Consider the following 15792-nt stretch of genomic DNA (forward strand, 5'->3'; position numbering starts at 1 on the left):
CCATGACCCTGGTAAGAACCCTAACCCTATATTATAATATATTATTATTAGGGCTGGCCCGAATTATTCGAATATTCGAATACTCGTTCGGAAAATTAGTATTCGAAGCTTAAATCAGTATTCGGAACTTCGTTTTTTGTTTTTTTTTCCACATGCGTGACGTTACCAGAGCGAGGGAGGCAAAATATAAGCGTCAGCGACACCAAGCAGAGAAGCGAGAGAGGTGGAGGAAGAATGGATATCTTGTTTCCCTTTACTTTATAACACAACATTAGCTGGATCTCTGGAGGAAAAGTAATACTTAAAACCTTAGCATAGTTGTTTGTTTACGTTCGCTGTACAGCGCCGCGCCAATCAACTGTGACTGGCTTGCTGCAGAGCGTGAGCGTCTTGGGAATACCCGGTCAATATAATGGATATAATATGGACACATAAGACAAATCAATATTCGGTATTTGTTATGGATTTATTGTACAAATTCCCTGAAAAGATGCACGTTCCAGGATGAATTGAAAAGCTCCCGTAAGGGCTGAGATGGCAGAGAACAGCTGATTTGGAACAGAGCAATAGCTGTTCGCTTTCACGGGGGAAAACTATAAGGAACTTCAACCTACTTAGGCCTACTAATTAAGGTTCAAAAGCTATTAAATCTTCAACAAAATATGCAGATAATGTCAAATCGGTTCCAGGGAGTATATAGGGTATTCGAATATTCGCTCGGAAAATACACATTGCGTTCTATACATTATCCCTTACTCATATCATCTCTATAACATATAACTCTAACGCATACACTATGACCCTGGTAAGAACCCTATAAGATATAAGCGTTGAGCCCCCGCTACACTTGCTAACTAAGCTCATCAAATATCGATAAAGAAACAAAAATGTAAAATAAAAATAACGATTGATTATTAAACATCTTAACATGACAGCATCGACTAGGGTACAGAACAGCATCGTTCACTAGGGTACAGAACAGCATCGTTCACTAGGGTACAGAACAGCATCGTTCACTAGGGTACAGAACAGCATCGTTCACTAGGGTACAGAACAGCATCGTTCACTAGGGTACAGAACAGCATCGTTCACTAGGGTACAGAACAGCATCGTTCACTAGGGTACAGAACAGCATCGTTCACTAGGGTACAGAACAGCATCGTTCACTAGGGTACAGAACAGCATCGTTCACTAGGGTACAGAACAGCATCGTTCACTAGGGTACAGAACAGCATCGTTCACTAGGGTACAGAACAGCATCGTTCACTAGGGTACAGAACAGTACCCTAGTGAGGCCACAACCACAGGTTTGTGGCCTCAGGATTTAGCCTCTATCTCTTTAGCAATTCGCAGTCCTCCATTGTGGTGAGTTAGGGGTCCCCTTACGATGCATTCTGACCCCTAAGAATCAGGGTTCTCGTCTCCAATATGTATGTCATTCTAATGATCTGAGCATGCCATGTATGTAACGTGTTATGTAACCCCCCCCCCCCCCCCCAGTGCGCTAACTATAACCCCTGCATCATCCAGCCCTCCCTCTCTCAGCAGACCGTAACTTACCTGCCCTATGCTGCCGCTAGCTTCCGAGACCACCAACCCCTCTATAGCTATGCACCCTACCTCTTCCAGGTACCCCTTTCCCCCCCTCCCCCTTCTCCCTGGCTGGGGGGGAGAGTTGGGTGCAGTCAGGCTGTCCTTAAGACTCTTTAAATTAGTTACAGTATGTTACAGTAGAATATGTATGTGTGTGTGTGTGTGTGTGTGTGTGTGTGTGTATGTATATATATATATATATATATATATATATATATATATATATATATATATATATATACCGTATTTTCCGGACTATAAGTCGCGTTTTTTTTGTAGTTTGGCTTGCCCTGCGACTTATATTTCAAAGCGACTTATATGCCAAAATTGTGCGTACATAATCTTCGGCCGCAAGATGGCACCGTCATTCATTAGGCCTACAACTGAACGCTGCAAGCCTACTGCACCACCGAATAAATTATATTCTCGTAGTCATTGTCCTCAATGTCCTCCGGTTCAACCAAAGCTACCCCAGCCTTAGCTGCAATGTTGTGCAACATAGCTGTCACACATATCACAGCGCATGACTTGGCCGGCGAAAACTGGAGCCCTCCGCTGGACTTGTGAAGGCATCTAAAGCGCAACTTCCACCTCCCGATCGTGCGCTCAGGTTTAGGACCGCGGCGCATACGCGTCCGGTGGAATCCCGGTGTCACTGAATTCGGTATACTCTCAGAACTACGAGTGGGACCGACACACCTATATTGCTATTGCAATTTTATTCAGTCTCTCCAGACTAAACGTTCTTGTTTAAATGTTTAAAAATAAATGCGACTTATACACCGATGCAACGTATATATGTTTTTTTCCTCGTCATGGAGCATTTTTTGACTGATGCGACTAATACTCGGGAGCGACGTATAGTCCGGAAAATACTGTATATATATATATATATATATATATATATATATATATATGGTGTCACCTCGGCTACCCTCACGATAGGTTCTGCTTTGGCAGGACATAACATCCTTATTCTGAGTATGCTTAGTATAGGGTTAGGGTTAACCCTATACTATATGCTTAGTATACTGACCCGTTTTTAATTCTTTTTTTTTATATTTCTAAAGCAAGCACACGATTTATTGCAATTGATTGTGTTTGGATTTTGAACAGAAAGCGGGCGCTCGGCTTCAATACCATGTCATCTGTTTGAACATGCCCATTCACAAGTTGTTCCAGAAGTCCTTTCCTCTCCTCCATACTGGCCCTTCTTTAGCCTGCTAATCTGGGCCTCTCTCTGACAGCGGAGGAGAGGAAATGGTGATTAGGTATTTAACTCCAGGGGAAGAATAGTATCAGCCAGAAGATGTACTGCGTTGATGGGTACTGTACTCTGTCTGCGAGCAATGGATTGAGCTGTGGATCCACTCTGGGTGGACATAGGGTTAGGGTTAAAGGTTAGGGTTAGGGTTAAATATAGAGCTGTCAGTTAAACGCGTTATTAACGGCGTTAACGCAAACCAATTTTAACGGCGTTAAAAAAATGATTGCGCGATTAACGCAATTATTTTATTTAAAACAATTTGGCTCAAAACAAAGAAGCAGTAGCCTGACTGCTATGTTCAAATGACATTTGTTCAAAGCAGTCGTTTAATTGCTCTTTCTTTGTATCGTCCTGTTTTGATCAGTATATGCCAATGCCAATGTTGCACAAGGCAAGCCGATGCACTTCACCATGTTGATAAGAGAATTAAAATGAGAAGAATTATGGGACAAAAAAATCAAGGGATATTTAGCACAGAAAAATAATTTGCGATTAATCGTGAGTTAACTATGACATTAATGCGATTAATCACGATTAAATATTTTAATCGCTTGACAGCTCTAGTTAAATATTACCAGGAGCAAATTCACCAGCCCCTGCTGTCTCAGCCAATAGGGAGACATCAAATTAACTGGTTACCTTAACCCTGACCAGTGGATCACCACCTTAACCCTGACCAGTGGATCACCACCTAGACCTTAACCCTGACCAGTGGATCACCACCTAGACCTTACCCCTGACCAGTGGATCACCACCTACACTTTAACCCTGACCAGGGGATCACCACCTACACCTTAACCCTGACCAGTGGATCATCACCTTAACCCTGACCAGTGGATCACCACCTACACTTTAACCCTGACCAGTGGATCACCACCTTAACCCTGAACAGTGGATCACCACCTTAACCCTGACCAGTGGATCACCACCTTAACCCTGAACAGTGGATCAACACCTTAACCCTGAACAGTGGATCACCACCTTAACCCTGACCAGTGGATCAACACCTTAACCCTGACCAGTGGATCACCACCTTAACCCTGACCAGTGGATCACCACCTACACCTTAACCCTGAACAGTGGATCAACACCTTAACCCTGAACAGTGGATCACCACCTTAACCCTGACCAGTGGATCAACACCTTAACCCTGACCAGTGGATCACCACCTTAACCCTGACCAGTGGATCACCACCTACACCTTAACCCTGACCAGTGGATCACCACCTACACCTTAACCCTGACCAGTGGATCACCACCTTAACCCTGACCAGTGGATCACCACCTTAACCCTGACCAGTGGATCAACACCTTAACCCTGACCAGTGGATCACCACCTTAACCCTGACCAGTGGATCAACACCTTAACCCTGAACAGTGGATCAACACCTTAACCCTGAACAGTGGATCAACACCTTAACCCTGACCAGTGGATCATTACCTAGCAATTTCTTCCGTTTGATGCCAAAATGTCTTTACACAAATTATTATTTATTAAACCAGATTACCCTTGGTTAACAGCCCCTGGACAAGTTTTAGTCCCTTGTTTTTATTATTTGTTCTAAATGTTGCCGAGCTGCACCGAGCCCCCCCCCCCCCCCCCCCCCCACCCAACCAACCTTGCGCTGTGTGAGTTTGCCGTTTTTCTTCCCCACAGAGTTGTGATGTTCAACAACACATCTCTGCTGCCGTGTGTGTGTGTGTGTGTGTGTGTGTGTGTGTGTGTGTGTGTGTGTGTGTGTGTGTGTGTGTGTGTGTGTGTGTGTGTGTGTGTGTGTGTGTGTGTGTGTGTGTGTGTGTGTGTGTGTTCTCTCCTCTGGCATGGCGTGGTTCCTCTAGGTTTGAGTCTTGTGTCCACTAACTCTTTTCTTCTCTCCATTTCTGCCGCTTTCAGCCTAGCGACCTGCGAAAGCACCGCAGGAAGGTAATCTAGACTCTGCTTCACTGCTACTGTCCCTTCTGCACCGATTCCCCTCCAGACCATCATTCACCCCCTCCATGTGTCCCCCATCATGTGGCTGCTGTTCAGCCTTGTCTTTCTCCATCCTCATCATCTCCACACTATCAGAACATCCAACCCTCAGCTCTGTTTAAGAGTCTGTTAGATGAGTTCTACTATGTTAGTGAGATACATATACAGGAGAGGATACAGTGGAACTGTCGTAACTTTATATTAATATTACTAGTTCAGAAACCATCAAGAGAGTTTAACTGTTGAGGGACTAAACTTTGTTTAACTTTCATCTGGTCCCGTTCGTTACCTGGTCTACAGGGGTTGGGGGGGTCCGGTTGGTGACCCCAACTGGTCTCTAACACACAGTGGGGGACGCTAACCCTTCTGTCTCATGTTGTGTTGCTGTCCAGTCGGCGCAGGACGACCACGCCCCGATCCGCTGTGAGACCTCGCCCCCCACCACGCCGCGCTCCATCAGCAGGGGGGCGCACACCGCCAGCCACGAGGACATCAGGGACGTCCGCGGGTAACTCCCCCCCCTAACCCGAGGGAGACGTTTACACACTCTCCTTAAGACCAGCGTTCTACCCTCAGGAGACGTTTACACACTCTCCTTAAGACCAGCATTCTACCCTCAGGGAGACGTTTACACACTCCTTAAGACCAGCGTTCTACCCTCAGGAGACGTTTACACACTCTCCTTAAGACCAGCCATCTACCCTCAGGGAAATGTTTACAAACTCCTTAAGACCAGCGTTCTACCCTCAGGGAGACGTTTACAAACTCCTTAAGACCAGCGTTCTACCCTCAGGAGACGTTTACACACCCCCTAAGACCAGCCATCTACTCTTAGGGAGAAGTTTACAAACTCCTTAAGACCAGCGTTCTACCCTCAGAGAGACGTTAACACACTCTCCTTAAGACCAGCCATCTACCCTCAGAGAGACGTTTCCAAACTCCTTAAGACCAGCCTTCTACCCTCAGAGAGACGTTTACACACTCTCCTTAAAGGTCCCATGACATGAAAATCTCACTTTGGGAGGTTTTCTAACATAAATATGAGTTCCCCTAGCCTGCCTATGGTCCCCCAGTGGCTAAAACTTTCGTTTGGTGTAAAACTAGCACTAGCTGTTCTGCTCGCCTTCGAAAAAACGGAGGCTCAAGCGCGCTGTTTGGAATGTCTGTGCTCATGACGTCATCAGGAATCTCAGCTCCTCCCCTTACTCTGCCTGGCCCGCCCAGAGACGTTGGCCCGCCAATGAGACTCGACCGTGCGAGCGCCACATGTGTGTGTGTGAATACACACACTGTAACGCTTGTCGGTTACAGTGTGTGTATTCATAAGTGTTTCTTGTCGGTTCTTTGACGTGTCTTGTATTTCCACAAGACAGGACAGGACACAGGAACTTTGGTTTGACTCGCTGAAGTACATGAACTGCGACATGCCGCCGGTTGCCGCGAGTCACCATCGCCCGGCAGCGGGCAGCCGGCAGCCGGCAGCAGGCAGCGCGCGGTTCAGTCGACTTCAGGTTGATGTGAAAGTGGAAGAACCAGAGACGTCGCAGAACCCGACAAAGTCGTTTGTGATTCATAATATCGTTTGGAGGCGCACACAATATGTTATATGATATAGATATCTATGTATTATATGATATTATTTAGATATAGAGCTCCAGGACTGTAACGCAAGTGTTGTACACTTCCTTGTTATTTGGATAACCGTTCTGCTGTTGGTGTGATGGCGCATCACGTCGGACTCTCGTCTCTGGTATTTCTACAACGAGACTCGTATTGGGGGTTATCTCAGCCAAGGTTGAGAATGAATTGGGGGGAAGGAACTTTGGCTTTGACTCCCTCAAGACCATGAACCACGACAAGGAGGAGAAAGGGATCTTTGCCGGGCAGCGCTTATGCACCTCCGCCTCCGGCGGTGGTCCCTCAGCGGGGCTCAAGCGGGAGACATTCGCCGCCAACAATCCCTTTCTCCTCCATGTCGTGGTTCATGTTCTTGAGGGAGTCAAAGCCAAAGTTCCTTCCCCCCAATTCATTCATTCGTGTTATGCGCCATCACACCAACAGCAGAACGGTTATCCAAATAACAAGGAAGTGTACAACACTTGCGTTACAGTACTGGAGCTCTATATCTAAATAATATCATATAATACATAGATATCTATATCATATAACATATTGTGTGCGCCTCCAGACGATATTATGAATCACAAACGACTTTGTCGGGTTCTGCGACGTCTCTGGTTCTTCCACTTTCACATCAACCTGAAGTCGACTGAACCGCGCGCTGCCTGCTGCCGGCTGCCCGCTGCCGGGCGATGGTGCCTCGCGGCACCCGGCGGCATGTCGCAGTTCATGTACTTCAGCGAGTCAAACCAAAGTTCCTTTCCCCCAATTCCTTCTCAACCATGGCTCTGATAACCCCCACGACAGTCTCGTTGTGGAAATACAAGACACGTCAAAGAACCAACAAGAAACACTTGCGTTAAAGTGTGTGTATTCACATTGATGTGGACGTTGAAGAACCAGGAACGTCGGAGAACCCAACACGGTCGTTTGAGATTCATAATATCGGCTCACACAGCTTTTGGCCGTGATAATATATATTATATGATATAGATATCTGTGTAGGCTATATGATAATATTTAGATATAGAGCTCCAGGACTCCCGTGTGTTCTAGAATATTTACAGAACACGGCTAAAGGGTGTGCGCCTCGCCATTGCGATACATCCACTGTAAACAGAGCGCATGGTGGCTGCAAGCTGCTCAGGGCCACACCCCCACCCTCCTCCTTGACACGCCCACCGAAACAGCGCATTTGGGGGAAGCTCAATGTGCGACTGGCTCGGAGTGGCTGTAACTCTGCACCACGACTGAATTTAGGGAACGTCTTTGAATACTGTGTTAGTTGCCCACTAATACCTATATTAAAGAATACATAAAATAGCATGTCATGGGACCTTTAAGACCAGCCATCTACCCTCAGAGAGACGTTTACAAACCCCTTAAGACCAGCGTTCTACCCTCAGAGAGACGTTTACACACTCTCCTTAACACCAGCGTTCTACCCTCAGGGAGACGTTTACACACTCTCCTTAAGACCAGCCATCTACCCTCAGAGAGACGTTTACACACTCTCCTTAAGACCAGCCATCTACCCTCAGGGAGACGTTTACAAACTCCTTAAGATCAGCGTTCTACCCTCAGAGAGACGTTTACAAACCCCTTAAGACCAGCGTTCTACCCTCAGAGAGACGTTTACACACTCTCCTTAACACCAGCGTTCTACCCTCAGGAGACGTTTACACACTCTCATTAAGACCAGCCTTCTACCCTTAGGGAGAAGTTTACAAACTCCTTAAGACCAGCCTTCTACCCTTAGGGAGAAGTTTACAAACTCCTTAAGACCAGCCTTCTACCCTCAGGAGACGTTTACAAACTCCTTAAGACCAGCGTTCTACCCTCAGGGAGACGTATGGACGTCAGCCTGCAGGACATACAGGGCAGTAACCCCACCTGTTTTAACCCTATAACTGTGTGTCAGTCTGGCAGGCCTGTTTTAACCCTATATCTGTGTCTGTCAGTCTGGCTGGCCTGTTTTAACCCTATATCTGTGTCTGTCAGTCTGGCTGGCCTGTATTAACCCTATAACTGTGTGTCAGTCTGGCAGGCCTGTTTTAACCCTATATCTGTGTCTGTCAGTCTGGCTGGCCTGTTTTAACCCTATATCTGTGTCTGTCAGTCTGGCTGGCCTGTATTAACCCTATATCTGTGTCTGGCAGTCTGGCAGGCCTGTTTTAACCCTATATCTGTGTCTGTCAGTCTGGCTGGCCTGTATTAACCCTATATCTGTGTCTGTCAGTCTGGCAGGCCTGTTTTAACCCTATATCTGTCTCTGTCAGTCTGGCTGGCCTGCAGGATGGACAGGGCAGTAACCCCAGCAGCAGCAACAGCAGTCAGGACTCCCTCAACAAAGCGGCCAAGAAGAAGAGCATCAAGTCGTCCATCGGCCGTCTGTTTGGGAAGAAGGAGAAGGGGAGGCCCGGCCCTCCTGGGAAAGACCCCCTGAGCCAAGGTCAGCCCGGGGGCCGCTCTGCCTCTGCACTAGGGCCGCTGGCTGGGGGTCTAGGGGCCGCTGGCTGGGGGTCTCGGGGCCGCTAGCTGGGGGTCTCTAGCTTGGGGTCTGGGGGTCTGGGGGTCTCTAGCTTGGGGCTGCTGGCTGGGGGTCTCTAGCTGGGGGTCTGGGGGTCCCTAGCTTGGGGTTTTTGGGGTCTGGGGGTCTCTAGCTGGGAGTCTTGGGGTCTGGGGGTCTCTAGCTGGGAGTCTTGGGGTCTGGGGGTCTCTAGCTTGGGGCCGCTGGCTGGGGGTCTGGGGGCCGCTGGCTGGGGGTCTCTAGCTTTGGGTCTGGGGGTCTCTAGCTTGGGGCCGCAGGCTGGGGGTCTGGGGGTCTCTAGCTTGGGGCCGCTGGCTGGGGGTCTGGGGGTCTCTAGCTTGGGGCTGGGGTCTGGGGGTCTCTAGCTTGGGGTCTGGGGGTCTCTAGCTCGGGGTCTGGGGGTCTCTAGCTTGGGGCTGCTGGCTGGGGGTCTGGGGGTCTCTAGCTGGGGGTCTGGGGGTCTCTAGCTTGGGGCTGGGGGTCTGGGGGTCTCTAGCTCGGGGTCTGGGGGTCTTTAGCTTGGGGCTGCTGGCTGGGGGTCTGGGGGTCTCTAGCTGGGGGTCTGGGGGTCTCTAGCTTGGGGCTGGGGGTCTCTAGCTTGGGGCTGGGGGTCTGGGGGTCTCTAGTTTGGGGTCTGGGGGTCTCTAGCTGGGGTCTGGGGGTCTCTAGCTGGGGGTCTTGGGGTCTGGGGGTCTCTAGCTTGGGGCCGCTGGCTGGCTCACTGCCTCTGCACTGCTGTTTGCAGCGCCCTGGGAGTCTCTTCTCTGACTGTCTGTCTGTCTGTCTCCCTCAGCCGGCACCCCGGAGGCAGAGAGCGGGCCCAAGGACGGCCTGGGCCTGGGCACCCTGGGGGGCCCGGCGGAGAAGAACCGGAAGCTGCAGAAGAAGTGGGTGACGCTACGGCCGTATATATATACTAGGGTTAGGGATACCAGTAGTCTGCCCGATACTGGGCCCATTACTCTAACTGGTAGAACCTCTCCCATACGACCAGGGGACACCACGAGCCGAGGCCTCCTTTTATCACCGTTACTGAAACAAGTCCCCGGTTTAGAGGGAGAAAGGGGTCAGGTCCAACAGTCCCCTCGGCTGCGGCGGCAGCTGCCTTTCTGTTGGGGCCCTGCTGCACGATGTGTGGGGACGACTGGAGAGAAGGGTTTAATACCAAACATCGCTAACTATAACGCTCATACCCAACCATGGTACTAAAGTACCCATATCTAAGTATTTCTACTTGTTCTCAGTGGTAAGTGGTATCAGTGGATGCCTGATATATACACGCTACAACAACATAGATCAGTGATACATCCCTGATATATACAAGCTAGAACAACATACTCACATATCGGAGTATACGAAGCAGAATGGCAGGCGAGAGCACAGGGGATTGTGTAGCCCAGGCTGGAGATCCTATGTGACACGCTGCTGCTACTGCTGTTGTACTGCTCCTCTCACCCTTCATCACCTGGCTCACAGCGTAAGTGACGTCTCACCCTCTGCCCTCCCTCCACACCCAGCCTTCTCCACAGCACTCCCTTCCTGCTAAGGTTTCACTCTTATAAGAAGTATTCGCGTGTAAACAACAACAATGATGTAGTATTCAGTATAATTCATTCATTTGGCTTTTAAACATCCATTTTTTTTTTTTTTTTATGTTATTGTTTTGCCAACCTCCCCTCTCTTCTGTCGTCATCCCTTTCTCACCCCATGTGTAGTCCAAAGACAGGGTAAGTGGGTACATATTGCCTCTGCTTTACCACCTTCCTCCACTTGGCTCCACGTTTAGCCTTAACCTGTAACTCTGACCCCACCCTGCGGCCATACCTACCTCCCTCCCTCTCTCTCGGTTTGCCTGATGGCTTCTTGATTCCTTTTCCTCCGTCGTCATAACAGGAATGTGCCTCACCTGCTTTTATTCTCTCCAGGAACAAAAAGTTGGGTGCTTTGGGGGGAAAATAAGCAGTTGAAAGAAAAAATAAACTTAAAGTTCTGTGCTAAAGAGACTTGGTGCACTGTGGCATGAAATCGACCATTAATATACCTGTTTGGGCGATGCTGTTTAGTCACATCAGACCTCTGTATGGAAGATACCAGACGTATCGCAATCCTCTGGCCACATATGGACTCTGCGCTTTAGAGTGCTCAGCTGTATGGAGGTTTAGAACTTAATGTAGGCCCTTGATAATGAAGAAAGTTAGCATTGATGAGCTAATTCGAACTGCATGAAGGGAATGCACGGAGCTGGTAATTAATCTGCATGTACTTTGTCCCTACTGACCCAGTGGCTCTCATAAGGGGATCCCCATCGCATTGCCATCTTTATGAAGGCGTATCAGTTTGGCGAACACCACCACCTATTATAGTTTAGTTTCCAAAAGCTTTGGGAACATTGGTTTGATGAGTTCTGTTTTAATGTTTCGAACCCAGATCATTCTGTCTGACTTGGGGTTTGGCCCTTTATGGCTTTTCTGTTCTCTGGATTTCTATTTTTTTCCATGGTTTGCTCTCTTCTCTCAGTATGCATGTATCAGTTCCCCTGACGTGTGTGTGTGTGTGTGTGTGTGTGTGTGTGTGTGTGTGTGTGTGTGTGTGTGTGTGTGTGTGTGTGTGTGTGTGTGTGTGTGTGTGTGTGTGTGTGTGTGTGTGTGTGTGTGTGTGTGTGTTCTGATGCTGACGGCCGCTGTGTGTTTGTCACAGACATGAGCTCCTGGAGGAGGCGCGTCGGCAGGGCCTCCCGTTCGCTCAGTGGGACGGGCCCACCGTGGTGGTCTGGCTGGAGGTAAGACACTCATCTGGCCTCCCTGCTCCATCAGACGGTTCTCAGACTCTTTTCCATGATTTATTTTCTTTCAATTATGTTTTATTGATTTTCTGTTATCAAACAAAGAACAACACAGCACAGATCTTGTCAAGTTCCAAAAGAGTAATGAGATATAAACGTCACATAAATACATATTTGGATCATATAAGCATTGTTTACAGTGGAGTCATGTTAAAGGAAGAGATTATACAAACTATTTATTTGTGAAAACAAGGTGTGGGCGTCCTTTCTGCAAGAGCTCAGCAAGATCATTAGGAAGATAATCAAGAAAGGGTTGCCATACATCATAGAAAGCATTGGTGTTACCTTTTAAAACAGCACTAAGACGTTCCATAGGAAAAACACAAAATGTTTCTCTCTACCATTGTGTAACCGAGGGAGGCTTCTCCTGAATCCACTGGAACAGAATACATCGTCTTGCTAAAAGCAGAAGTTTATACAATAAAATCAACTGTCCAGTGGGTAGAGGGAGCTGTGCCGTAGTTATACACAGAAGGAACAAAACTGGGTCCAACCTAATTTTTTTGTGAAAAATTGAACTAAGCTCCTTAGCGACGTTTTTCCAATATCTGGATATTAAAGGACATTGCCAAATACAGTGGTAGTAGGTTCCTATTTCTTTATTACACTTAAGATAGAGGGGAGAGAACTCAGGATTAATTTTGTGTAGAAATTGAGGAGTACGTCGTATTCTGTGTAATATTCTATATTGACTCTCCCTGAGTCTGTTGCATGTATATATTTTCTTAGCAGACATAAAGCATTGGACCAGGCCTCTGTGCTAAGTTCAACCTCCAAGTCCTTTTCCCATAGATCCCTCGCTCTGTCAGAATTAGCAGAGTTAAAAGGCATTAATTTTTCATAAAAGAGAGAAATACATTTCTTGTCATTGAGGGTATTCAAATTAAAATGAAGAAGTAAGCTTTCAATAGGACTCAACATTGGTTGATCATTCGGTAATTTAAGATTAGATTTTACAAAATGCCTCACTTGGAGAAAACCAAAGAAGTGGTTACGTGATACTTTGTACCTATTCTGAATTTGAGTGAATGACATGAAATTACCGTTTTCAAATAAATCAGAAACAAATCTTAGGAGAACCAATCATCAAAAATAGTCACTCCAATGCCTGGGGGGAAAGCTTTGTTCCTAGTTAAAGGTTGTAACGCTGATGAAAACTCTCTTCGGCCGATGAGTTTAGTGATGTCACGCCATATCCTAAGTGTGTTAAGCTTAATAAAGTTAGTTTTAACCTCTGCTGGGAGTTCACCTAAGGCAGTTGAGGTAAGGCTAAAAATAGATAGAGGGGTGCAACACCAAGCATCTACGGGGGGCTCCCCTTGATGTAGAAAATGTCTAAGCAAGCCTGATATTATACGGGCATGACAAGCCCAATTGTAGTATAAAAAATTAGGGAATGCCTGACCCCCCCTGTCTATTGGTAATTGCAATATCTTCATCTTTATTCTAGCTTTCTTTCCGTGCCATATGAATTTAGACAACAATCGTTCAATATCCAAAATTAATTTCCTATTGATCTTTAATGGTAGCATCTGCATAGGGTACAATATCCTGGGAAGTACATTCATCTTAATTAAGCTTATTCTACCCATCCATGACAATGGGAGATCAAACCACCTGTCAAGGTCACTTTTAATTTTTGTCAAGGTAACTTTGAAATTTAGTTTGTACAGCTCCTTAATATCTGCTGATACTTTGATGCCAAGGTAAGTAAAACCTGAGACCGATCCTGAATGGGAAATTGACAGGGGCCGCCCAGGGCCCAGAGCCACCTAATGGTAAGGCCTCTGACTTGTTGTAGTTAACTTTATACCCCGATATCTGGCCAAATTGATTAATGATTAATATTAAGGTAGGGATGGAGTTCTCAGGGTTTGTAATAAACAATAATATATCGTCAGCATAGAGGGAAATCCTGTATTCAATGTCTCCCAACTTGACACCAGAAAGCCCCTGGTGGGTCCTTATAACTTCTGCAAGAGGCTCGAGGGTGAGTGCAAATAATAAAGGCGAAAGGGGGCAGCCCTGACGCGTACCCCTGCACAAGGGGAAAGCGTCAGACACTGAACCATTCACAAGGACCCTCGCAGCCGGAGATTTGTATAACACCTTGACCCACTCAACAAAGCCTGCACCCAAACCAAACCTGTTTAGAACATTGAATAGATACTCCCACTCCACTCGGTCGAACGCTTTTTCAGAATCCAGTGATACTGCAAGAACCTTGTTTTTTGTATTTTGTGCGAATTGAATAACATTTAGGAGCCGTCGGACATTGGAGTGAGAGTATCTACCCTTGATAAATCCTGTCTGGTCCTGCTTCACCAGGATTGGCAACACCTCTTCCAACCTCCTAGCCAGAATCTTGGATAACATTTTACAGTCAACCCAGAGCAAGCGTATTGGTCTATAAGATGCACAAAGATCAGGGGGTTTATCTTTCTTTAAAATGAGAGATATATGGGCGAGATTTAAAGTTGGTGGAAGTGAGCCCCCGTCAAATGACTCCATAAACATGTTAGTTAAAGGACCCACCACAAATTTTGCCATCTTTTTATAAAACTCGGGACCAAAACCATATTGCTGATTCTGCTTTTTGAGTTAGAAGTTGATCTAAAGCAGATCTGACTGTTTCCAATTTCTTTAACACAGATGTGGAGGAAGAAGCTTTAAAATTTTCTGTCTAAGCGAACAATATCTAGCTCAAGCTCTAGCTGTTTCACTAATGTAGTCTTCCTTTTTGCGGCAGTGTAAGAAATGATCGACCCTCTAAGAAATGCCTTGCCTGTTTCCCATAGAGTAAACGCAGAAACCTCAGGTGAGTCATTTGTGGAAATACAGAGTTCCCATTGATTTTCTAAATAAGTCACAAATGCAGGGTTGCTAAGAAGAGACGGATACAGACGCCAGTGTCTAGAGAAAGGGTCACGGTAAGGTGGCATTACTTCAATAGAGACTGATGAGTGGTCCGAGAGAACACGTGTTAATGGACCAAGCTCCGGTTCTATCTAGTAGTGGTCTAGAAACAAAGATATAATCAATTCTAGAAAAAGAATGGTGGGGACGAGAAAAAAATGTGAAATCTTTTCCTCGTGGATTAGTGATTCCCCATGCGTCAAAAAGGCCAATATCAGAGCAGAGCTCTATCGTGGCTCTTGCCATTTTAGATGGAGGTCTCAGGCACCAGACCACAGTTAAAATCACCTCAGAGTATTACATAAGGCGGGGATATGGAAGAAATATCAGCCAGTAACTTTGATTAAAATGAGCTATCAAAAGTATTTGGTGCATAGACACTTCCTATAAGAACCCGTTCACCATATAGAAACCCAGTGATTATAACAAACCTTCCTTCTGTATCTCGAACAACTTTATCTAGTGTGAATGGAAGACATTTGTGGATAAGTTTTGCTGCCCCTCTGCTTCTTGAATTGAAAGAAGAGTAATAAATTTGACCCACCCTGTCCCGCTTTAATTTTAAATGTTCAGTATCTGTAAGATGCGTCTCTTGTAATAATGCCACCTGTACCCTGTCTTTCTTAAGCATGGAAAGCAATTTGCGTCTCTTAACAACATGGTTGATTCCTTTGACATTTAACGTCATTATTTTCGTGCTACTCATCAAATATATGATTGAACATAAAACAAATAAAAGTGATCCATATCTATCTGAAAATGACCCCTTACCATGAGCATAGTACAATACAGCGTTATTTAGCGCATGAAATTATTCAGCTGTGCTGGTATGAACACAAACAACAAGAACCTTCTTCATACTCAGAGAATGATGTAAACATGAAGAAGATACCAGAGTATGAGAAATATGAACACAAAAAACAAAACAAAAACAAAAAGCTACCCACTGGGTAGTGCTAAAGGAGCACATGCTGCTAAAATCAGTTTCCACTTCTGGAGCAAGATAAAAAAAATAAAAAAGCTCCATATCCCACCCCCGCAACAAAAAGTTT

At 46.3% G+C, this 15792-nt stretch overlaps 1 protein-coding gene across 6 annotated transcripts in view; it reads left to right on the plus strand.

Annotated features, from left to right (window-relative positions):
* The window catches only part of ppfia1 (PTPRF interacting protein alpha 1), a 63013-nt gene that overhangs the window by 38083 nt on the left and 9138 nt on the right, over positions 1–15792 (plus strand). For 4 of the 6 annotated variants that reach the window (XM_056608489.1, XM_056608494.1, XM_056608492.1 and 1 more), the window contains exons 17-21: positions 4755–4784; positions 5225–5340; positions 8732–8904; positions 9776–9869; positions 11680–11761. In XM_056608489.1, the coding sequence (XP_056464464.1) occupies positions 4755–4784; positions 5225–5340; positions 8732–8904; positions 9776–9869; positions 11680–11761 (495 nt within the window). Of the gene's footprint in view, positions 1–4754; positions 4785–5224; positions 5341–8731; positions 8905–9775; positions 9870–10697; positions 10710–11679; positions 11762–15792 lie in introns of all 6 variants that reach the window. The other 2 variants (XM_056608491.1, XM_056608493.1) reach the window with 2 other exon arrangements.

Source organism: Gadus chalcogrammus, chromosome 14 (assembly GCF_026213295.1).
Source record: "Gadus chalcogrammus isolate NIFS_2021 chromosome 14, NIFS_Gcha_1.0, whole genome shotgun sequence".
NCBI classification, from domain to species: domain Eukaryota; kingdom Metazoa; phylum Chordata; class Actinopteri; order Gadiformes; family Gadidae; genus Gadus; species Gadus chalcogrammus.